This window comes from Bos grunniens, chromosome 19, assembly GCF_055505025.1.
Source record: "Bos grunniens cultivar Pamir isolate PY7600 chromosome 19, Bosgru_T2T1.0, whole genome shotgun sequence".
NCBI classification, from domain to species: domain Eukaryota; kingdom Metazoa; phylum Chordata; class Mammalia; order Artiodactyla; family Bovidae; genus Bos; species Bos grunniens.
Window position 1 is genome coordinate 15,537,424 of NC_141183.1, and position 23,739 is coordinate 15,561,162.

Sequence of the window (23,739 nt, forward strand, 5' to 3'; positions counted from 1 at the left end):
TCCTCCTTTTGATATATTTTTGGGAAATATTCTTTTCTTAAAATCAAAGTATAATTTACACATAGGAGTGCACATATTCTTACAACCTGAAACACACTCATACAATCAGCACTTAGATCAAGAAACAGAAGAGTACCAGCACCCCAGAAGTTCTCCTCTTGCTTGGGTAAATTTCTTTTTTTTTTTTTCGGTAATAAATACGAGCATTTATTTGGCACCAATGGGTAAATTTCTTAGTTATTCTCTACTTCTGATCCCTCTCTCTCAAATGAGGATAATAATACTGACCCCATAGGCTTGTTGCAGAGTCGACGATATCTGCAGGGCAGCCAGCATGATATCCCCTTACACAGAAGAGTGCTTTGGAAGTGTTAGCTCTTGTCATGATTCCTTGTGGCTACCATACCAGTGCCTCTCTGCTTCCCTTCACCCCAGCCTGGCTAAGAGCCCCTTACTCTGGGGCCTCCAAGACCCAGTGGAGTCACCTTCAGGTCCCTAACACACAGCTCCTTGGAAGCAGATCACAACTGTCAGGATTACAGCCCCAGCGAGGACCTGATTACCCTCAGACAAATTACACACCCAGCCCAACATGAAGTGTGCAGACTTTATTAGCTCTGAGACCCTCTACTGCCCATTAGGTCCCAAAGGTCATCACAGAACCATAAGGGCAGGGTGGCTGAGGGCTGGAGTTCTGGGCCCTGATGTGTCCACTGCAGAGGGCACTCCCGTCTCTAGCTGGTTCACAGGCTCTCGGCAGGAGGTCTTGACCAACCCTGGGGACTTGGCTGCATGGTGGGGGAGAGTTCTGAGCTGGGAGGTGACGACTCTGCACAGAGTCAGGCTCTCATACAGAAAAGATCAGAAATGTCTCCTTTCTTCCCTGAGCCCTCTGTCCTGGCAGCTACCTCCACGCCTGAGGCTCATCCACCTTCCACCAGCCCTGCTGTCTAAAGAGAGCCCTGGAGGAGGCTGGGGAAAGTCACGAGCCTCTTCACCCGCACCGTTTGGGGTCACCTGGATTGGCAGTTTGTAGCTACTCTAGGTGAAGGGCTAGTTTAGAGGCTGTCTGCCTCCCCCACATCCTTAACTATCACCTTACCCACATTCAGTTCCTTCATAGTGCTTTTTTTAAAAAATCTTGGGGCACAGTGGCTCTAGCTCCTTGAGAACCCAGGATCTGAGCCATGTCTCTGGAACTCCAACTGCTTGGGCACAGAGCTGAGGTGTTCAGGGAGGGAGGGGTAGCGGGGACCACAGACAAGTCCCTGTACCTCCAAGGGACACAGAGGGGAGGCCAGGGGTGACAGGAGCCCCTCGGGCTGCTTCTGTTCTGAGGACAGTGTCAGAGTTCTGTCCATTTCCACGGCAGAGGGGGGCATCCTAGAGGAAGAGTTCCTGGGCTCCGGCCTCCATTCATCCATGTCACCATAGCTGGGCATCTGCGGGGGGCAAGAAAGAGGGGGGCAAGCAGGGTGGGGAGCCTCCCCAAGGCACCCTGACTTCAGGGTTGGGAAGCAGCAGGAGATGTATCCTGCTGCCTCTGCTCCCGATGTGGAGTCCGTGGTCACAGTCTGGGCTCTGCTACCACCTGTCCAGGCTGCCTGTTGTGACTCAGACCATAAGGGAGGACAGCAGAAGTCACAGCTGCTCTCAGGCCACAAAGGCCCTGGGCCAGATGACCACTGAGACCAAGGTAAGGGTGGGGGAAGACATGCAGCCGCCACCAGGCAAGCCCCTGGGGGTCCCCTCCACTGCTCACCTGTGCCGGGGGTGGGTCACCCCGGGGCAGCCGAGTTCCTGGACTCTGAGTTGCTGAGGTTGCAGGGAACAAGGCCAGGTCATTAGAGGTGGAGGCTCCCAAGATGTAGCCAGTGTGGTCCTGGGGAAGGGGCTGCTGAAGGAGCTTCAGGATGCGGCTGAGGTCTGAAGACATGCGGGACTCCAGCCTGCCAGGCAGAACCCCACAGTCAGGGTCAGGGTCAGGGTTGGCAAGAGCAGTTTAGGTCCTGAGGGCAGCCCTTAGTTTTGTAGGCTGCAGGCTGTCCCTGCTGGATGAAGCTATTTCCCCGCTATAATCTACATGAGTGTGAGGTCGCTTCCGTCACATCCAACTCTTTGCAACCCCATGGACTGTAGCCTGCCAGGCTCCTCCATCCATGGGATTTCCAGGCAAAGAATACTGGAGTGGGTTGCCACTTCCTTCTCCAGGGAAATCTTCCCGACCCAGGGATTGAACCCGGATTTCCTGCATTGCAGGCAGACCAAACTCTTTAATGTCTGAGCCACCAGGGAATCTCCTACAATCTACAGCCTCCGCCCAAATTCCCCTTAGTACACCCCTGACTCTGATAATCACAGTGATCAGGCAGCTGCACACATCATTTAGTCCTCACAGTGAAGTTTTTTTAGGAGGGACGGTGGGTACCAAATTACTTAATTTGAAGGAATGGTACTAAGGAAAGAACTCAAGTAGATGTTTCAGTACAACTTATAGAATAGGTGGAGGTAACCCAAACACGCCTGTACTGCCTTGGTGACCAGAGAAGTCACCCCCGCCCCCCACCCCCAGCTACAAGAAACCAGCCTAATGCTTAGCTCTCCTTATCACTGTTTCCCAGAGGGTGCTTGAGAAAGAGACATTCTGCCCTCGTCATGAAGCTTCGACACAGGTATTCTGGTTACCCCCATTTCACAAAAGGGTAAACCAAGGCCCAGAGTGGTTGTTACTTATACACAGTATTGCTGGTAAGTTACCAAGCCAGAATTTGAACCCAGGACTGTGTTGCCCCTAAGCCCTCACTCTGCCACACAGCCCTGACATCCACAGGCCACACCCCCTTTCCAAGGGCTCACGGTATTTTTTTTTATATTTAAATATGTATTTATTTGGCTGCACCGAGTCTTAGTTGTGGCACGCAGGATCTTTAGACGCGACCTAAGAACTCTTAGCCGCAGCATGTGGGATCTAGTTGCCTGACCAGGGATTGAACCCAGGCCCCCGGCAGTGAGAGCATGGAGTCTTAGCCCCTGGACCACCAGGGAGTCCTGGACTCACAGAATTTGTTTCGGCATGAAGTTACACCCCTCTCCCCACTTGGCATGTTCCCGATTTGCTGGGACAAGCCATCCAAGGAACTGTCCTCAGTGAGAAGGCTGGGGAGGTCTGCAGCTAAAGGGGGCTGGCCATTCTCAAATCATTGGGCTTCCCTTGCGGCTCAGCTGGTAAAGAATCCACCTGCAATGCGGGAGACCTGGGTTCAATCCCTGGGTTGGGATGATCCCCTGGAAAAGGGAAAGGACTCCCACTCCAGTATTCTTGCCTGGGTCGCAAGGAGTCGGACACAACTGAGTGACTCACTTTCAGGTTTTCACTTTCATTCTCAAAGCCACGGGACACGCAGCGATGTCCCCGAGGCACCAGGAGGGGGCGCCCGTGCCTAGCCTGCCACGGGCCTGCCCTCTGTGGCTGTCCCATCCCTGCCCACAGGTCAGTCACCCACCTGTTCATCTGGGCCTGGAGCTGCTCTAGCCTGGAGCCTAGCTCCCGAGGCCAGCAGTCTGAGTCTCCCTGAGGGTTTTGGGGGCTCTGATTTGGCCTGGGGGGCACCTGCTGCAGCAACTCAGGCCAGAGGCCAGATGCGTCTGAGATGCTCAGGGAAGGGGCTGCACCTGCAGGATGGGGAGAGGGAAGCTTGAGCCAAGGTCCAGCTGGTTCTGGAGATTGGGCCTTCTCGAGCAGAGCCGGGGCCCCGTTCCCTACCTGCTGTGGGAACACGGGGTGGGAGGAGTGCATCTCCTTCCCTGGGTGTCCTGCCCCCATAGAGGCCTGGCTTCTGGGACCCAGAAGGCTGTAGCCCTGGGAGCAGGGGTGGGGCCCCAGCCTGCGGGAGCTGGCCAGGTGGGGATGTTCAGCCCAGGCCTCACTGTCCAGGGAGTTGCCGCCCAGCAGGGCCTGTAGAACCTTGATGTGCAGCCCCGGGGGCGGGCCGGTATCCACCCCTGCGGGCAGCCCTCACTCAGGCTCTGAGAACACAGGGGGAGGAGGGGTACAGGGGCCACTGATGCTGAGCCTGAGGAGGCCTCTCCTAGGAGAAGCAGGGGAGGACCTGCCAAGGGCCAGGAGGCTGGGCAGGGCCTTCAGGTGCAGGAGGGGCAGACTCTGGCGGGGGCCGATTTTGCTCACCTGACTGGTTGTCACTGAGGAAGAAGCCCTGGTGGTCTTGACTGCCTGGAGCCTGTTGGGGTGATGACTGGAGACCACCGCCTGCCTTGTGGGGAACAAGAGCATCAAGTAACGGGGACCACAGCCGGGACTGGGCCTCTCTCCCCTCCCCCACCCCCGTGGCAATGAGGGGAGGGTGGTTGCAGGCGGCTGGGCACCCCCAGCGTGCTCCCAGCAGCTCCTCTCCTGCGTGGACTGGCAGGGATGCCCAGGGGCTTGGAGCCGGGCAGACCCCAGGGAGTCCCGCGAGAGGCTGCCTTGAGCAGCAGCGTGGGGGTAGGGGAGGCAGGGGAGCTTTCTCTTTCCTTTTCCTCAGGGCTCTGGGACCCCCGCCCTCAGCCTGGGCCAACGCGACAATTCTCCCTGAGGGGTGGAAGTCTGGAAGTCCCAATCCCTTCGGGGGTGCCCCATCCATGCCCTTGGCAGCCCACCCCCCTGGTAATAGGACTTGGGGGCACCCAGGGGCTGCAGATGTCCCAGGCCATGGATACCACAGCCCTCTTGCTCGAGTGTCCAGCCACTGAGCACTTGGGCCACCTGATGCTTCCTAGCAGCTGGGCACCCCCTGCCCCCCGCCGCCCACCAAGGCAGAGTCCTCACAAGAGGCCTCCTAGACAGGCCAGGCGGGAAGGGGAGAGCCTGGGGAGGGGAGGACAGCAGAGGGCAGGGTGGGGAGGGCCATCCGGAGCAGGTAAACCTGCCTCAGCTCCACCTCCAGATGCTGGGTGCGGGGCTGGGCCAGCAGAACCCTCCGCCTGAGGCCAGGGGTGGGGGCTCAGTGCCCGGGCCTCAGCCACTGTGGCCCCTGCCAGCCGCGCCTGCCCCCTCCTTCCCACTAGCTGGTTCCCAGCCCTCCCCTGCACACAGACCCTTCTGGGCACTTCTGTTCTGTACTGGCTATCCCACGCCTTGGCCACCCTGAGCTCCACAGATACTTGGTCTCACTGCACACCCTTGAGACTGCCTTGGTTCTTCACTATGGAGCTCTTGGGAGTTCCCTGGTGGCCTAGTGGTTAGGATTCTGGGCTGCTGCGGCCCAGGTTCAATCCCTGATCGGGGAACCGAAATCCCACAAGCTGCTTGGTAAGGCCAAAAAAAAAAAAAAAGAGAGAGAACTATTTAGCTCTTTCTTTTTTTTTCTTTCTTCTTCTTGAGTTATTATAATCTCCTCCACTGAGTAATAAATTTGAGAGGAGAGATTGCTCTATCACTGCTTACACCTCTGGGACCTGGACCATGAGCTCATGGATGGGAGACACTGCTGCCTGCCCCACCCCCACCCCCCACTCCCACCTTGCAGCTTGGAAGGATGTGGTGGGAAAAGCCTGGGCTATGGAGATGCACAAACTTGAGTCCCATTTTGGCTGCGCCACTGACTATATGATTTACTGTGTGACTGTGGCTTTAGTCATTTGTCTGCTAGGACCCTCAGTTTCCCCATCTGGAAAATGGGGATACTAACACCACCTGCAGGAAGACTAAATGAGATTGTGTAGAAGGAGCCCAGCGCTTACCACATAGTTGGTGCTCCGTAATTGGTAGCTATCTTCATACTTAGCATTATGTTGGCCATGGGAGGCACAGAAGTGATTATGACAAAGGATGAAGAGCGGGGGTTGAAAAGAAGGGAAGCGGTCAGACGGGTCCTCTCCAGCCAAGCAGCCCAAGCGCTCAGCAGGCTGACTGGCCATGGCCCATTACACGCTGGCCGAGGGCCACCCCCAACCTGGGCCACCCATCCCAGACTCACGTCCCGCAGGTTGAAGGTGACTTCCAGCTTACTCCAGAAGCTGTCTGCGAAGGCAGGGTACATGTCCAGCACCTCCAGCAGGTCTGCCCGCTGGATCTTGTGCAGGTCACAGTAGGTCAGGGCCCGTACATCTGCGCTGGACTTGCCCGGCCGGGCATGGAGGCTAACGGGCTCTCCAAAGATGTCATTCTTTCCTGCCAGCCAGAGGGGTGGGGGAATCTCCAGGGCCTGGCTCCCTGCTCTCTTCTGAGGAGCCTCCCTGAGGACCTCTTAACCTTGACCTCGCCCAGCTTCAGGGATCCTGCAGGGGGTGGTGCCTGGAACAAGGCTGGATGTGCTGGCTGAGGGAAGGGAGTATGCAGAGACCCCTGCCACCCCAGCCTGTGGGTCCCCTTGCTATCTCCAGGATCCTCGGGACCACCTTCTTCCAGAATCTCCTTCCTGTTTCCCACTTGCTTGGGAACTGCCCCTACCCACCCCTACCCAGGGAACAGCAGGCAGAAGAGACACCAAAGGCTCCTTGCCCAACCTCTTCCTCTCAGGCTGGCCATGGAGCTGCAGAGTGGCGGAGACCAGGGGTCAGGACCACCCAGCTCCCTGGGACAGCACCTCAGGCTTCTCTCTCTTCGGTGCCCACTCCCACTGTGGGCCACTTGACTGGCATGGCCCTCTCTGCACCCCGGTGTCCCCATCTCTAAAATGGCTTTAACCATATCTGCCCTGGCCGCCCCCCTGGGCGGTCCAGAGGAGCAGAGGTGATGCTGGAGGAAGTGCCTCGAAGAGCGAGAGGCACCAGACAGGCAGATGCAAGGCATTAGGATGGACAATGTCACGGGGTGGACCTGGGCTGGATGCGGGGACAGGTGGTGAGGGTGCTGGGCCGTTCTGCTGCCAGGCACTGTGCTAGCCACAGGATAAAAACATGACTAGGGTTCTGTCCTACCCATGGGAGCCCCCCAAATCCCCAACAGACAGATTACAGAATGATCTCTAGAGCCTCAGAACAAGTAGGAGCCAAGAGCAACAGGCCTACAGTAGAGGGAGGGGTTCATCCCACCCGGAGTGGTTGGAGGCGGGGAAGGGTCTTACAGAACTACTGGAGTGGAGCCTGGCTGTGAGAATCTAGGAAGGCTGGTCCTCCAGGAGAAAGGCAATCCGGTGGAGGAAGCAGGCTGTGGTCTGTGCAGCAGTCAGGGTTCAGGGCAGAGAACCCAGGGCCAGAGTGCCACAGACCATGATTATGATGGCCACTTCCCACAGGAAAGTCCAGCCCCCTAGCCTGGCCATTCTGCACAAACATTACTAAGTGTCTGCTCAATGATGGATGGAGGCCAGGACATGTGCCCGCAGGAGAACAGGATAAAAGGTCTCTTACAGAGGAGGCGACTGAGGAGGCTGAGAGAAGGGAAGGACTCTCCAGGGTCACATATAAAACCCAGAAGCTAGAAATCTGGGCAACATTATAAAGTGATAGTTTTCCAGTAGAAGAAGGATTATGACCTTATGTCCATTTCTACTCAGGACAAAATGAGAGTTCATGTCTCTAACTGAAACTTAAATTGGACTGGCTTCTTAATTATTAATAATAATTATCTCTCTCCCACCTGGATGGCACTTCTAAACTTGGCTGGGAATGAGGGACGGGCTCATAGAGGAGCTGAGCTTGAGCTCAGCACTGAAGGATGCCTGGGGTCTGCCAGGCACAGATGTGAGGCAGGTACTCCGAGTGGAGTGGCAGCATGTGCAGAGGAACAGGGGTGGGACAGATGGTGCAGAGAACTGAGTAGTCTGATGGCTAGAGCAGCAGCCACCAAAGGGAAGGTGGCAGGACCCAGGGGTGGCCAGAATGTGGAGGGCCGTGCACAGGGGTTGACATTTGCCCCATGGGTCATAGGGAACCATGAAAAGATTTTGAGCAGAAGACCATGCACAGATGTGAATTTCAGGTCACTGGCAGGTGGAAGATGGAGTCTGGGGTACACCAGGTTCAGGGTTGTGGGAAAGGAGCTCCTGACACCTGCCCAGGAAGGACAGAGTGAGGACTGGGTCCAGGCAGGGACATGGAGACAGTTATGGGACAGAGAGATCTCAATGCAGGGAACAGACGGGGTTCTGTGGCTGCCTGGATGGTGGGGGTGGGCCAGGAAAGGAGGAGGGTACTTCCCTGGCTGACTCCCAGGTTTCTGGCCCGGGCAGTGAGAGGTTCACAGTGACAGGGATGTCCATGGAGCTGCCTTTGAGGGAAGATAATGATTTCAGATTAAGATAAGCCGTTTGGTCTGCCTGTGGAATATAAGGATGGCCATGTCTGGAGATGAAAGGAATTTTCCAGTCTATGGAGAGACTGGAGCCGGGATAGAGCTCTGGGGGTCCATGTGCCACAGGTGAGGCTGAGATCATGAAAGCAAGGAGCTGGCCCAGGTGAGGATGTAGCGAGGGCAGGCCAGAGGAAGAGGACTGGGCGGAGGGGTAGAGGGAAGCCCGGCCAGGGGCACCAGGGGACGGGTAGGCTGATGGTCTGGTCAGGGGCTTGGGGTGGGCTGAAGGCAGGGGGGAGGTGTGGAAGATGAGAACCACCTCAGACACGGCAAGTGACCTGCCCAAGGTGAGTGACCTGCCCCAGGTGAGCGGCAGAGGCTGTGTGTGCCCCCCAATCTCTCCCCTGTCCAGAGTCCCTTATCCTTCCTCCAAAGTCCAGCTGTCCCTGCAGCTGCAGTGACCCCCGCCCCCCACCCCATACAAACCCTTGCCTTCTTACCCCGAGCTTCCCAAAAGCGGGAAAAAGTCGCAGCCTGCCTGGACTTCCTCAGCCCTGGAATCCCTGTCTGTCCACCTACCAGACCTCTCTGAGCCTCAACTTCCCTATCAGGAAAATGGAGCCTGTGGCTGGGGTTGGTGGAAGGATTCCGTGAGCTGGGTGTCAAGCTCCCCTGTGGCACATGGTCATCACGTGGCAGGTGCCATCTGTGTTCCTGGGAACCGCCTGGTCCAGGCAAGACACCTCTCCCACCCTACCCACCCCCGGTCCGGTCCTCCCCGTCCGACCCACCGAGGATGGCCACCACCACGTCGCCGCGCAGGATTTCGATGGAGCCGCGGGAGATGAAATAGAGCGTGGAGAGCACGTCGCCGAGGTGCACCAGCGTGTCCCCGGGCGGCGCATGCGTCGTCTTGAACTTGACGGCGAGCGCGCGCAGGCAGCCCTTGCTGGCGCCGTGGAAGGCGGGGCAGTGCTGCAGCAGCGCGCGGTGCAGGTGCAGGCAGATGTCGGCCTGCAGGCACTCGGGGAAGCCCTTCAGCACCTGCGGGGCGGCGGGGGCGTCCAGCGGGGCGCGGCCGGGGCGGGGGCTGGGGGAGCGGGAGGTAAGGAGGCTTCCGGGACGCCCAGTGCCTGCGGGACCTTGGTCTCCCCCCACCGCCCTGCCCCGGGGGCATTCGCCGGAGCTGGGACTTGAGCCAGGCGGCCCGCCCCACCCGGGCCCGAGGGGCAGGGGCTCACCGCGTTCATGTCGATGCCGTTGGTGTAGGACCAGGCGTGCTGGAAGTACTCCTCCAGGCGCTGCCGCAGCGGGTTGGGAATCTGGTGGAAGCGGATGAACTCCTTGACCCGCAGCATCTGCGTGTGGTAGCGAGCCGTGCCCGAGTACAGGCGCTGGATGATGGCCGACACGTTGCCGAAGATGCTGGCGTACATGAGGGCTGGGGCAGGGTGGCGGGATGCGGCGGCTGAGCTCCAGAGCATCTCCACCAGGCCTGCTCCAGCCTCCCCCACCCTGGGATCCCCCAGCCAGGGACCCTCTGTCCAGGGCGAGGTCAGAAGTGTCCAGGACGGTGCCAGGGTGTCTGGGGGGGAACAAAGACCCCTGGGTTTCCTGCCCTCCTCCTTCCACCCTGTGCGTCTTGGCAGCTTCCGGGGCCCCATAGGCCAAACTCCTGAGAAGAAAGAACTAGGGCAATGGGTTTTTTTAGTTCAGATTTGTTTTCTCTTTCAAGTTGTAAAAATATTATAAAAAGAAAACTTTTGGTCTCTTGTTTTCACCCTTTTTTCCCCCCTTGTTTTTGTTTTTCTGGGCTTTCACATCTCTAAATACTCTCAACATGACAACTTAATCTGCGTGTAACATTCCACACTGCCTCTCCTGTTCCTAGGCCACATGTCTTGAAAGGCAGGAAGCACAGTGTGGGGCCTGAGAGCACACAGCCCTGGGAGCTGGTTCCCTGGGAGTCGGCCCCCTGGGCTGGAACTGGGTCTCTCTGTAACCCCTGGCAAGTTAGGATGTTCAGTTCCTTGGTCTGTAAACAGCTCATACTATGGCTGTCATGGAGTAGTGATGGGAACAAAACATGGACCTCTGATAAGGACTTAGAAAAGTGCCTAGCAGGGACTTCCCTGGTGGCCCAGTGGCTAAGACTCCATGCTCCTAAAGCAGGGGTCCCCGGTTCCATCCCTGGTCAGGGAACTAGATCCTACATACTGCAACTAAGAGTTCACATGCCTCAACTAAAGACCCTGCATGCTGCAACTAAGACCCAGCACAGCCAAATGAACATATATTGAAAAGAAAAGTGCCTGGCAAGCACAATTCATCAATGTGGACCTGTGCTAAGGGCCCTGGGTTTTGGTTTAGTGCTCTGCTCTCACTGTCTTGAAATAGTTAATAATATTTTAAATAAAGGGCTCCACATTTTCATTTTGCACGAGGCCCTGAAAATGAGGCAGCTGGCCCTGATCCCTGGTATATATCGAGGGCTATAGATTCTGTATATAGTTAGTGTGAAAGTGTTAGTCACTCAGTCATATCCAACTCTCTGTGATCCCATAGACTGTAGCTCGCCAGGCTCCTCTGTCCATAGGATTCTCCAGGCAAGAATACTGGAGTGGGTTGCCATTTCCTTCATTTTCTTCTGCCCAACCCAGGGATCGAACCTGGGTCTCCTGCATTGCGGGCAGATTCTGTCTGAGCCACCACGGAAGCCCACAGTTAGTGTACACACATGCAAATATTCACTGTGCTGCAAACTTAGGACCTGCCAATCACAGAAATTGTTACTGTGTTATATCTCATTGCAAAACTAAACCTGGGATTCGTGGGTGAGGCCCTGGACACTTACAGCCAATGAGCATCACGCAGATGGAGAAGACCTTTTCGGAGTTGGTGTTGGGGGACACGTTGCCAAAGCCCACGCTGGTGAGGCTGCTGAAGGTGAAGTACAGGGCGGTGACGTACTTGTCCTGCACTGAGGGGCCGGAGGCTGGGTCGCTGCCGTTGTAGCGCTTGCCAAGCTGCGCGCCCAGGCTGTCCAACCAGCCGATCTTGGGCTCCAGGTAGGGCCGCTCCACGTTGCCAATGGCATACCAGATGCAGGCCAGCCAGTGCGCGATGAGCGCAAAGGTGCACATGAGCAGGAAGAGCACGGCCGCCCCATACTCAGAGTAGCGGTCTAGCTTCCGAGCCACACGCACCAGCCGCAGCAGCCGCGCTGTCTTCAGCAGTCCAATCAGGGTTGTGGTCTGGAGAGGCAGGGAGGGGGCCCCAGGGCTAGGGTCAGCCCTTGAGAGACTGTGACCTTGAGGTCCCTTAGGACCACAATTACTCTCTTGCAGGTATGGTCACGTAGTCATTTAACAAACACTTATGGAAAGCCTGCTTTGGGCCAGGCTCTCAGCAGTGGGACACCATGTAGGACCTTAAGGAGCTCTCAGCCTAAATCTCAAAATAGCTTTATGGTTGCCAGGACAGAAGTCTAAGGGGAGCACAGAGGAAGGGGAGGAAAAGTCTGCAGCGACAAGGCAGGGAAGGCTTCCTAGAGGAGGTGACACAGGAGCTGAGTCTTGAAAGATGAAGCTGGGTCTCCAGACAGGAGGGAGAGGGAAAGGGCATTCCAGGCACAGGGAGCAAGCAATATGAACAAAGGCATGGATGTGTGAAATGGCGCGGTCCACCTGGGGAACCAAAGGAGGTTCTGCAGACGGGAGCACAGAGCAGAAGATGGTGAAGTGGTGAGGAATGAGCCTGGAAGGTGGGCAGGGGCTGCTGCTGTGGCTACAGTCTCCTCAAAGAGCTTGGCTTTTATTCCAAGCCACTGGGGAGCCATTGAAAGTTCTGAAGACTGGATTGAATGAGGGTCAGGGTCAGATAAGTGATCTGAAACTTGCTCTGGCTCCTGTGTGCAGGGGGTGAGGCTGGCAGGTGTGGGGCTGGGGCAGAGGTGATTGGGGTGTGACTGGAACACAGGAGGTGAGCTATTTGAGTGGAAATCTGATTCCAAGGGCCTTCCCTGGCGGTCCTGTGGTTAAGAATCCACCGTGCAATTCAGGGGACATGGGTTCCATCCCTGGTCAGAAAACTAAAGTCCCACATGTTGCGGAAAAACTAAGCCTTCAAGACACAACTCCTATGCCCAAGAGCCACAATGAGAGAGTTGGTGAGAGTCCACGCCCCACAGCGAAAGATCTCGCGTGATGCAATGCTGATCCCGCAGGCAGCAATTAAGACCCGACAGCCAAATAAATAAATGAATGAGTGAATGAATAAACAATAAATATTAAAGCAACAATAACAATAAAGCTGATCCCAAGGAGATGGAACAAAAGGACACAGTGGGGCTAGAAGCTACGAGAACAGCATGAAAATGCCCTCATGTCAGCCGTGAGAGGCGGAGTGGGCAGAGTGGAGGGGCTGGGGCTGAGGAGGCAGTCAGGCTGCCCTGAGAGGCAGCCTGTGGATTTCCAGGGTAACTGTGGTGTAGAAGTCAGCAGGATGGGTGAGCTGCATAGGAGTGCCCGTCCCAGAAGGGGCGGGGTTCGGGAGCACAGAGAGGGCACCCAGGCCTAGGGGAAGCCCCAGCCACTCCTTCTCCAGGGCTGGGAGGTGACAGATGTCTGAGGTCCCTCCTTCCTACCACCACTTGCTTTGGCAAAGGTGCCCCATGCCAGGTAGTACCTGTACCCAGGGCGCAGGGGACGACTGTGGGGGGCCGGCCTGAACAGGGTTTGCTCACCTCATCAGAGCCAGTGCGGAAGATGAGCAGGTCGAAGGGGATGGCGGCCACCATGTCGATGAGGAACCAGCCCTTGAAGTAATGGACGGCGATGCGCCGGGGGTGGCTGACCACCTCGTCATTGGTGTTGACGTAGGTGGTGCGGAAGTTGATGACGATGTCCACCACGAACATGATGTCCACGATGAGGTCCACCACGGTGAGCGGGCTGCAGGTGTAGCCGCAGTCCCCGCGCTGAGACTCATCCTGGTCGCTGAGCAGGAAGGCGGCTGAGTAGGGCGTGAAGACGGCCGTGTAGATGACCAGCAGCAGGATGAGCCAGTCCCACACGGCCTTGAATGGGCTGTAGTGCAGGAGGGTCCCCCGGTGGATGCGAGGGGCCTGCAGCTTGTACTCTGGCAGCACGTCCGCTCCCAGGGACAGGACCTGGGGGTGGGGACCGGGCAGAGGTCAGCCGGGTGGCCCCTGCCTGGGAGATGGCTCTGGGAGGGGTGGAGATGCAAGGGTGAGGCCGAGGAAGGGAGATGTGGGAGAGGGTGGGTGGCAGGGCAGTGCAGGGGAGAGGGGATGAGGCAAAGATGGGGGTGTGGCCCATAGGACAGGGACAGTTCCTAAGGGGACAGGATTGCTGGGAGGAGGTGGGGTCCAGAGGCGGGGGGCAGCTCTGTCTCATGGTGACCCCAGGTTTGAACTCCCTCATAAACAGGCCAGGCTGGAGTGGGTGAAGACAGGACAGGGGAGGGTGAAGGGGGGCCAGGTTCAGGCCGATTGAGGGGGTGATGAGGGGTGACTAGTCTGTCTGGTGGGTTTGGGAAGTTTCCAGTGATCAGGTTCTGCATGGGGACAAGTTACCCCCAAAGTAGCCTCTTCATTCCTGAGGGCCCTCTGGAGCCTGGACCACTAGGGCCCACTCTGGGGCCAACTCTCAGAGCCTTCCACGGAAGGAATCAAATTTTGGGGGTGTATAGTTAACCTGGACCCTTGATGGGTCTGGGTACTGGTGGCCTTGACTACTTTGCACATGTCCAAGGAGGTGTTGATCATTGCATTCTGAACCCCCTCTGCTCTGCCCCTCCGACCCCCACCTCTGAGACTTAGGCCAACATACGATCACCAGGGCCCAGCCTAACATGCCCAGGCTCTGCCCAGCGTGAGCCTGGGCAGTTGGGAGCAGAAGGCATGCCTTTTGTAGCCAGATTTCCCAGGTTGATCTGGGGTCTGACATTGCTGTCTGTCTTGGGGCAGGTTTTGTAACTTCTGTGAGCCTCAGTTCCCTCACCGGCAGAAGGGGACGACAAAGGACCACAAACTCCATGGGGCTGTTGGCTGTACTAATGAGCTGGCGCATCTGTTTTTATGGGTAGTGCCGTGCGGCATGTGGGATCTTAGTTCCCTGGCCAGGGATGGAACCCATGTCCCCTACCTTGGAAGCTCGGAGTCTTAACCACTGGACTGCCAAGGAAGTCCCAAGCTAGTACATCTTGATGGCACAGGCCATTACACTCGATAATCACTCCTCTCTGCTCATCCGATGTCAGACACTGCCCTGACAAGGATGGGGCCTGAAAGGTGTCCCATGGATCATCACCCCACCCCGCACACACACACACAGGATAGGGCCCTGCAGATGGTTCTGGTTTAAGAAAATCTGCAACATAAGGTTCTGGCCCTGAAAGCCGGGCCCATTAGCAGATGGGATCACAGTAGGGAAGATCCACCCAAAGGCTGGTTTCAACCACACGGTCCCCCATCTGCCATCCAAACCCCTGGGAGGGGCCACAGTATCCTCACCCTGCAGGGACCTCCTGCTCAGCCTTGGCCTCAGCTCCTGTTTGGCCTCCCTGGGAAGTTTCCTCTGACCCTGCACAGACCTGACCCATGTTTTTTGATTTTTCCCGGCTCCCTGTAAATGTCCTGACAGCACAGTTATCTCCACTGACTTACAGCGGCAGCTCCCTCATCCCACATGCCCCTCTTAGTCCACGTGGGGGCTCAACTAAAGGGGACTGAATGAGCACGGAGAGCTTGGGTCATCATGGCCATGTCCACCCCTGGCTACTCAAGACCAACCAGGAGGAAACAGCAGAGCACATGGAGAGGGAGGGAGGCGGTCAGAATTCGGACGGTGGGGTCAGAAGACGTGTCCCCATCCTGGGGGCTTCTGGTCAGGGTGCCACCTCCTCCACCACAGATCTCCTGAGTCTCCCACCGCCTCTGGGGCCAGCATGAGGGGCCTCCCCAGTGACCTCGGAGCTGCAGGGCTGTCAGGACATAGGAGTCCAGGTATGGGCTCACAGCCCTCTAGGCCCTTTGAGTTCTGGTTGAGGCCGGTGTGACTTCCCTGCTCTGGGCCATGCTCTGAGCTCTGGCAGGCTCCTCCCCTCCTTAGGGACAATATGGGGTGGGTTAGTAAAGCCAAGAGGGGCTGGGGCAGGGACCATGCACAACTCTCCAGCCCGACAGCCCCCATCACCCCGTCACCAACCTGAGGGTCCCCAGATGCACAGCTAGGTGGGCTTCCCAGGTCACTGGCCCCCCGCGCCCTGCCTGATGTCCAAGGGTCCAGCCCTACAGCCTGGGGTCTTTTCTGCCCCAGGGCTCTTGTACTTGGTGAGTGGCTGGGTCACAAGGAGTTTCCAGCCCACGTGCTCCAGCACAGAGGATGCTTCAGGTGAAAGGAGGTGGGAGGCAAAGAGCTGCTCCATTCCCTCAGGAAGCAAAGTCCCAGGGGAGCTGGAGGAGGCCCCTGACCTTGCCCTGCACCCCCTTGCTCAGCCCTGGCCTAGGCATCTCTCAGTGCCTCCTAGGGCCAGCACCCTCAATGTCAAATGAGTCCTCAGAGACTATGTGGTTCAAGTCATTCCTCCAGATGGGACCCTGGGGCCCAGAAAAGGCGCAGGTCTCTTGCCCAAGGTCACAGAGCAGACAGTGGCAGGGCCCCTGAACCTTAGGCAGTGCTCTCTGCACTTCCCTCTGGAGAGGTCAGCTGGGGACCGGGGCATCAGGCCCCAGGAGGAGGGACAGTGTGGTCAGCTGGAACAGAGAACCCAGGGCAGTTTGCCCTGGGCTGGCCAAGGAGGGGCTGAGGCATTCCTGACTGTTCCCCAGGGACCCGCGCCAAGGGAGTTGAAGATGCCAGGTTTCCTCCCCACTGCCTGGACTGCGGAAGCATCCTGTCCTAGGGGCTGGCTGTCACCTCGAAGGCCAGGGGCAGGAGCAGGGCTGGGGCTCCCCACCCTCTTCTCAGTATGGCCCTCACACCTCCTCTCTCTGCTTCTCCTTCTCTGGGACTGGCAGAGCCTTGGGCGGGTCCCAAGGTGTCCTGCCGGTTCCCCCTCTCAGCTTCTCCAGGCCTAGGATGTGGCACTGCTGACCTACCCTCCCCTGGGTCTGGGAGCTGGGAGTCAGGGTGGGAGTCTCAGGGTGGGCCTTTAGGTCTGAAGAATCAGACTCTAGCAGGACAAGAGGCCTGGAGCTCAGACCAGACACCAGGCTGGGCAGGCCGGCTCCCTCTGTTCACCCAGCCCTGGAGGAGTCCAGAGCCCGGGCCTGAGGAGGGACTGTAGGGCCCAGCACAGCCCCACCCACCCTGGCCTGCAGGCCGCACCTGGGTGACCTTCTCGGTGACGTTCTGGGTCCGCTCCACCACCTTGTGGGGTGCGATGATCTCAATCTCTGTGGTGGAGCCCGAGCGGTGCTTCTCCAGGTTGAACTCCACAAAGTTGAGTGTGAACTGCGGGATCTGGCTGATGGTCCTGTACTTGACCCTGCCCGCGCCAGGCCCCTGTGCCCCCGACCTGCCGTGAGAGCCATCTGGAACCAAGGCCCGGGTCACAGCAGTCAGGGCTGGGGACCTGATGCTGCCCCCACAAAACGCCACCCGCCTCTCCCCTTCCCATGCCCCTCGCCCCGCCCCCTCCCCGGCCTCGCCCCGCCCCCTCCCATCCCCCCTGCCCCACCCCCTCCACCTGCCCCCGTCCTCACCCGAGCCCAGGAAGCTCTGTCGCAGCAGGCGCTGGGACAGGCTGCGGCTCCCCCGCTTGGCCAGGAGCTGCGCCAGGTCCTCGAAGTTGAGGATGAACATGATGACCGCCCCGTCCTCGTTCTTCACGGGCACCACATCCACCAGGCAGCGGAAGCAGGAGGCTGTGAACACCGTGGGAAGGGAGGGTAGCATGTCACCGGAGGGCTCCTCTCCTGCAGGAAGCTGGCCTGGGGAAGCTAGGCAGGGGGCTGGGTTAAGGTCAAGTTGAGAGCAGCCGTGGGTGGGGGAGGAGGCCCGCAGAGTGACCAGAGCTGTTAGTGACACTGCCCAGCAGGGCCCCGCCCACAGAGCAGAGGTGGAGAAAGCCGCTAAGCTCCTCATTAGGAGATAATGCAGCCTCGGGCCCAAGTCCACACTCGGCCCTCAGCTCGGGGCTTAACCTTGAGGTTTGCTTCTGCTGTAATTAAAGCTGAGCAGATGGGGGTGGATTAAGTGGGGAAGTGAGGCTGGGTCTCCTACCCCCATGTAGCTCTGGCTGGCCCTGGGTTCAGCTCCTGTACTCTTGTTCCCCAAAGATGTCCTGCTCCCCTGATGCTGGAGGGAACTCACTGAGAACACACCAAGTGCTGGGCACCGAGCCCACTGGCACTAGGCCTCAAGCTCCATGATGGCGCATGGAGCCCTGGAGGGCATACTCGGACCCCTGTTCTGCAGAGCCTGGGCTTCTGAGAAACTGACCTGCCAGGACTGGCTGAGCCATGCATCAAGGAGGGCTGGGGCCATGGAGCGGAGAGCCCTGCGCTCTCATACACAACAGTTTGGATAGGGATGGGGACTCGTCTGGGCCGAGGACACTGGAGTGAGGGCCAGGCTGCAGCTCCAGACCAGGAAGGGGCCTGTCATCTCAAGGCAGAGGTGCTGGGACTAGGGGTGGGGCAGGTGGGGCAGTGGCCTGGGGGCTGCAGAGGGAGAGGGAGATAGATGGCAGGGTGGGGGTGGGACAGGCTCTCCTGCTGCTTATGCAGCCATCACAGGCAGCCCAGACCCAGCCCTTGGCCCTTTTGTTCCTCTTTCTCTGCTCCAGGGCCTTGCTCCCTCTCCCATAGGTGAGTGGAACAAAACAAGCTGAAACTGCCATGTTCCCTAGAGGCCAGGCAGCAGGCTGGGTGGATGCCCTGTGCGTCCTGCTCCACGGGACCCGGTCATCCCACATCCCTCAGTTCAATGTTGATGGGTGTCACGTCCAAGGACGCTAAGGGCGGGGGACTAGGGTAAACATGACTAGCAGAAGGCAGATTCGTCTGTCTTGTTTGCTGGAGGCCAGGACCTGTCCAAGGTGTTGTTAGCTGAGTGAATGAAAGAATGAGTGTAAATGTGAGTGGGTGGAAGGCTATTACTAATTTGGGGTCCATTAGAATCCCTCTTCCCCAGATCACCCTCTGGTGCACCCTTCCCTTGGTACCTTCTCACCCCCTCAGTGCTGGGGTGCAGCCGAGCTGTCCACCTCCTCCCTCCCACCTTCCTCCCTGGAGCAAGAATCTCCCGGATCAGATTCCCGGACTCCCAAGCACCAGGCAGCCATCTGCCAGCTGCTGCGCTGGCCCCAGGGGAGATATCCACACCAAGGAGAGGCAGCCTGCTCGCCTCTGAGACCCACTCCTGGGCTTGCAGGGCTGTGGGCCTGCTTCCCAGACCAGAGCCTGGCACACTTGTCAGCCCAGGGCAGGGCAAGGCCTGGGTGCTGGGACCCACCCAGGAAGCCTCCTTGGCCAGTGGCCTGAAACAGCACCCGCAAGGCCATTCTCTCTCCTCACTCTTTCTGGCACTGCGGAAATCTGGCCTGGTGGGGAGCTGGCACAGCTGGGCAGGGCTTCCAGGCTCTATGCTTCTAGGGGCTGCCAAGCCCCAGCCTGTACCTACTGATGCTATCTTTGGAAAACTGAGGCTGAGAGTGAACCAAAGACTAGCCCATCCGAGCAGTGAGGGCTGGAGGGCAGCTTCACGTAACACCCCCTGCCTGACCTTCACACTCACTGCCTGCGCGCTGATGGAGACAGGAGAATTCAGACAAGAACAGAGCATTCTTTTCCTGATCCCTAAGCTGTCTTGGGCTTCCCTGGTGGCTCAGATGGTAAAGAATCTGCCTGTGATGCGGGAGACCTAGGTTCGATCCCTGGGCTGGGAAGATTCCCTGGAGGAGGGCATGGCAACCTACTCCAGTATTCTTACCTGGAGAATCCTCATGGACAGAGGAGCCTGGTGGGCTACAGTCCATGGGGTCGCAAAGAGTTGAACATGACTGAGCAACTAAGCACATCACAAGCTGTCCTTGCTCAGGAGTGAGTGTGGGCGACCACAAGTGGGTGAGTGTGTCACCCTAAGGGGTGCCCGGGAGTGGTAGTGTTCCTGTGCCCTCGCCCTGATCCTGGAGGGTGGTTGACAGGCTCTGCTCGCCCTCTCTTGCAGGGCTTCCTCTCGGGGCCCACCTCTCTGACCTTGGACAGTGGGCTGGTCTCTCCTCCTCCTACCCCGGACAGCACACTGCTCCCGGTTTTTCTCTGCCTCTAGATTCGCCCCTTCCTTCAGTTTCTCATAGTCCCCGCCCCTCCCCTTGGAGGCTCTAGTATTGTCTATTGTCCCCATCTCTTCACACCCTGCATCCGGCATGTGGTGAGCCCTCAGGGAAGAGCTGGTGCCACAAAGGCCGCCACTAAGAGTGCGGCTGCTCCACCCTGCCTCCCCGCTGGGTGTCTCTGGCATTCGTGGGTAAGTGTACACAAGACACTGGGAGCCCAGACCTCTGCCCACACCCTTCTTCCTGAACTGGAGCTGAGGACTGGAGGAGCCCCAGGCTTCCTCGAGTCTGGCTTGGAGATTGGGGGACTCTCTGGCTTGGGGTCATCAGAGAAGACATCCAGCCAAGGCAGGCAGGCGGGGCTGGGCCCCTCTGGCAGGTCCCCAGGGGGTGCAGCCGTAGGACTGTTGTCCAGGGCTCCCTCCAGACTCTCATTGGCTCGAGTCTTGCGGCCATCCCCATGCTTCCTAGCTGTTAGGGTCTTAACTTTTCCTCGTGAAGGTAGATGGCAGCAGAGCCAGTTTCTCAGGGGTCTCTGAGCCCTGTCTCATGGGGTAATTTTTGTCAAATGGCCTGGCCTCTTTGAGCACAGTTTTACACAGATGCACAATGTGGAGGTGTATGGCCACAGACTCTCTATTTGAACTTGGAGAACTATCAGTGGTTTACCCCTTTAGAGGAAAAGAGGATTATAAATCAGCTAGAATTCTGTAGGAGGTGGGGGGGTGGTGACACCTCCTCTAATCAATGGAAGATGGGGGAGAGGAGGTATTGACCTGAGGAAGGGAATGCCCTTCAGCAGGCTATAAGAGCCATGTGAATATGATAAAAACAAAACAGAAAAAACAATCACATGGTCAGAGTAGACCACAGGGTGTACATAAGTTATCTGAGCATCACATCCTTCTCTTAGGGGAATGCTGGCCAGAAGGTTCCCCTTTCTAGGTTTCACACCAATTTCAGGTAGCTCCAAGGTGCTCAAGGTCTTGGACTACAATGGGTCAAGGTGGGCTTCCCTGGTAGCTCAGATGGTAAAGAATCTGCCTGCAATGTGGAAGACAGAGGAGCCTGGCAGGCTACAGTCCAGGGGGTTGCAAAGAGTTGGACATGACTGAGTGACTAAGCACAACGCACAGGTATGTGGGTAACTTTTCATTGTCACCCACAGAAAACCTCTAAGACTAGGTCTCTAGGGCTCCTTCTGACGGCTAGAAGACGCCAACAGGGTTCTGAGGACCTGAGGATCTCAGAGGGTCAAGGTTTGACCTTGACCTCGGCCCCTGGCCCAGGCACAGTTAGGGTGCTGAGGAGACCCTAAGAGCCCTGAGCTGACATCACTAGGCGTCTATGATCGGCTCTTACCCCTCTCAGGCCCAGGTAGGGCTCTGAGGTCAAGGAGAGGGACAGAGGGACCTGTGGGCCTCCGTCATTCCCTGCTGTCCCATCCTGTTCCCCTGGGACCCTTCTCACTCCTTTGACTGTCACCTCTCTGCAATGATGTGAGGAGGCGAGGTCACAGCTTTTAAAAATATTCTGACTTTGTTAACCCTGTGAGTGCTCCCAAACTAAGCCAGGTTCTTCCTAGTCCCCTAATCACTACAGCCAGAGGGACAGCCAGGACCTGCCCAAGAAGCACCTCAAACACCTTACACACACACATGCTCAGGTTTACACTTATGTTCATGCTCCACACACACACCAGGGCCCTGCAACCAGGCCGTGAGCACCTTTCAGCCTCAGTCCAAAGGTGCCTGCCCTTCACCTGCACTCCAGTGGCCCTCATGCTTTCTTCTCCAGGGAGGGCCCTCTTGGGCTTCCTTCCCCAAAAGTTCCACCTCGGAACACAGAGGCTGTTGGGTTCCTTTCACCCCTCTTGGGGTTATTCGGACCAGATATATCTGAGGGAAGAATCCAGAGACTTGGGGTCCAGTCCCAGCTGGGACCCATGCAGTAGAATCCTGGCCAAGTTCTTTCTTTTTCTCGGGACTCAGTTTCTTCACCCATGAAACGAGGGATTAATCCAAGCCAGTGGTTCCTAAACCTGACAGAACATCTAAACTGCCAGGGGGATTTCCCCAAATATACCTGTTTGGGCCTCATTTCACACCTCTGAGTCAGCCCCTTTCTAGGGAAGGTATGTTTTGGAAAACAAGTTCCAGGTAATTCTGACGCAGAAACAGGCTGAGAGGGCCACTGATCCAGGTGATTTCAAAGGGACTTTGGGGACCCTAATTCCCACCCATCTCTTTCCTCTCCGCACAGACCCAGTGGAGACACTGAAGTACTGAGGGGAGGGCCTTGAAGGGCTCCAGAATTTCTTATCCTCGGCCCCCACCCTATGCTTCTGTTCTGTCTGCAGTAGCTTGGGCTGGCAGTAATATCCCAAACTGGACAAGCCTCCAGGGCCAGCACAAACTCCAGACTCTGTCTCCCCAAGGAGAGCCTCACCCAGCCCTCTTTTCAAGCCAGCCGCCCCCATGCCTTGCCTGGCCCCAGAGGCCTTGAGGGGGTGACTCCTCCCCTAATCCCCAGAGCAGACGGAGATGAGGAAAGGTTAATTTCCGTCCCAGCTGCCTGACAGCTGGGGCTGACAGTGACAGAGTGGACAGCCAGGAGACCGGGGACACGGGGGAGGGACGATGGTGTGGGAGGCCCTGCATGTGGCCAGGACCAGCTGGTGGCTCAGCCTCGTCCCTGGCCCCTGAAAAGGACCTTGGAAGGCATTGCACCCAGGGTCCAGCACTTTCTCCATACAGCTGAGGAGACAAGATTCATCCAGGCCCTTTGGTCCCCGGGGTCGGTGCCCTTCCCATGACCACTCTGCCTGGATGAGAGAGGGGCCGAGCCTGCCTTGCGGAATCTGTGGTCTGAGGGTGCCTCACCATCCTTGCGGTAGTAGAGGATGTCCACCTTGCACTCCTCGGCCCCCAGCAGGGCCTGCGCCAGGCGGGACATGGCACTGCGCGGGGTGTTGGGGCCTGTGAGGAAGTCGCAGGTGCACGGTCTCTGCATCACTTCCACTCGGGAGTAGCCGAAGAGTTCGCAGAAGCCGTCGTTGCAGTAAATGATGGCACAGTTCTCCATCTGAGCGTTGGCGATCAGGAACTTACGACCTGGGGCGGGAGGTGGGAGCCCATGGCAACCAGGACCAGGCAGTAGGGAGGGAAAGATCAGAGGGACTTGTGGGAGTGGTTGGTGTGTGTGTGCGTGGGGGGGATTGGATCTGGATGCAGAGCAGAGCTGTGATCAAAATGAAGGAAGGGGAAGGTCAGGTCTGGGGAGGGTGGGAAGACCAAGAAGGCCAGAGTCATGGGGGAAGGCCATGGGGCTCCTGGGAGTAATGAGGGGATGGTCAGGAGGGGGAAGCAGGACGATGACCAGAGAAGGGGAAGGAGAGTCAGGCCTGGGAATTGTGGGAAGACCAGGGCAGTAATGGGGTCAGTGAAGTGGGAGAGAGGCCCAAGGCTTCCTGGAGCAGGGAAAGGGATAGGCGAGAGGGAGCAGGGGTGTGACCAGATGGGGGCCCAGCCTGGGTGAGCTCCTAGAAAGACCAGAGTGGCTCGGTCAGGAGGTGAAAAGGAGGGCGAAAAGGAAACCTCTGGAGGAAGTTGGGGGTGGGGTGGGGGAGTCAGGAGGGAAGCATGGCAGGGATACAAGGGGAGGTCAGGGCTTAGAACCGGCAAGAAAACAACTCAGGTGAAGCGGGGAGCTGCACTTTGCCCACCATGTAGCAGAAGGGAGGGTGGTGTTGGAGGTAAAAGTAGGGGCTCGCTGGAGGAAAAGGTGTTTCTCGGACATTGAAGGGAAGGATATGCGTTTGGCATATCAGACACCCCCCACCCTGCTCCATTCGAAGTTAGTAAAGGGTCCGGCCACTCCTGCCACCGAACCAGGGCTCCAGATCATGCCCCAACCCACCGCACACACTCACTCTGGCCCTCGAACTTGCGGATGATGGTGTCCAGGTAAGTGTTTTGGGGCGCGACGTGGCCCCTGCGGACCGGCATCTTTCGGCCGCGGCCTCTGCCCGGAGCCGGCAGCGCTCCGGCTCCCTGCTTCTCCGCCTGTCCTCTGGCTCAGCTGCGTCCGGCTCCGGTGGGCGCCGCCCCCGGGGAGGGCCGCAGGGCTTCGTGCCCCGCCCGCCCGCCTGCGTCTACACCTCTGCTGCCCTCCCCGGCCGGCCGCTCGCCGCGCGTCCTTCC

At 57.9% G+C, this 23,739-nt stretch overlaps 1 protein-coding gene across 6 annotated transcripts; it reads right to left on the minus strand.

The window, feature by feature from the left end:
- Nucleotides 1–593: 593 nt before the first annotated feature.
- Nucleotides 594–23,685, minus strand: KCNH6 (potassium voltage-gated channel subfamily H member 6). 6 transcript variants are annotated; one of them, XM_086357055.1, is made up of 14 exons: nt 23,469–23,685; nt 22,420–22,650; nt 16,962–17,123; nt 16,585–16,790; nt 12,978–13,403; nt 11,088–11,487; nt 9,475–9,674; nt 9,025–9,277; nt 5,976–6,169; nt 5,740–5,778; nt 4,187–4,271; nt 3,504–3,672; nt 1,763–1,949; nt 594–1,442 (listed from the first exon to the last, which is right to left on the minus strand). In XM_086357055.1, the coding sequence occupies exons 1-14, from the start codon at nt 23,542–23,544 to the stop codon at nt 1,158–1,160; spliced, it is 2,913 nt and encodes a 970-aa protein (XP_086213181.1). In that variant the 5' UTR covers nt 23,545–23,685; the 3' UTR covers nt 594–1,157. The 6 variants fall into 6 exon arrangements, 3 of the variants coding, with proteins under 3 accessions (XP_086213181.1, XP_086213182.1, XP_086213183.1); XM_086357057.1 differs by lacking the exon at nt 5,740–5,778 and adding an exon at nt 3,779–3,884 and having other exon boundaries at nt 603–1,442; nt 3,504–3,694; nt 4,162–4,271; XR_015147449.1 differs by lacking the exon at nt 5,740–5,778 and having other exon boundaries at nt 4,187–4,267.
- Nucleotides 23,686–23,739: the final 54 nt, after the last annotated feature.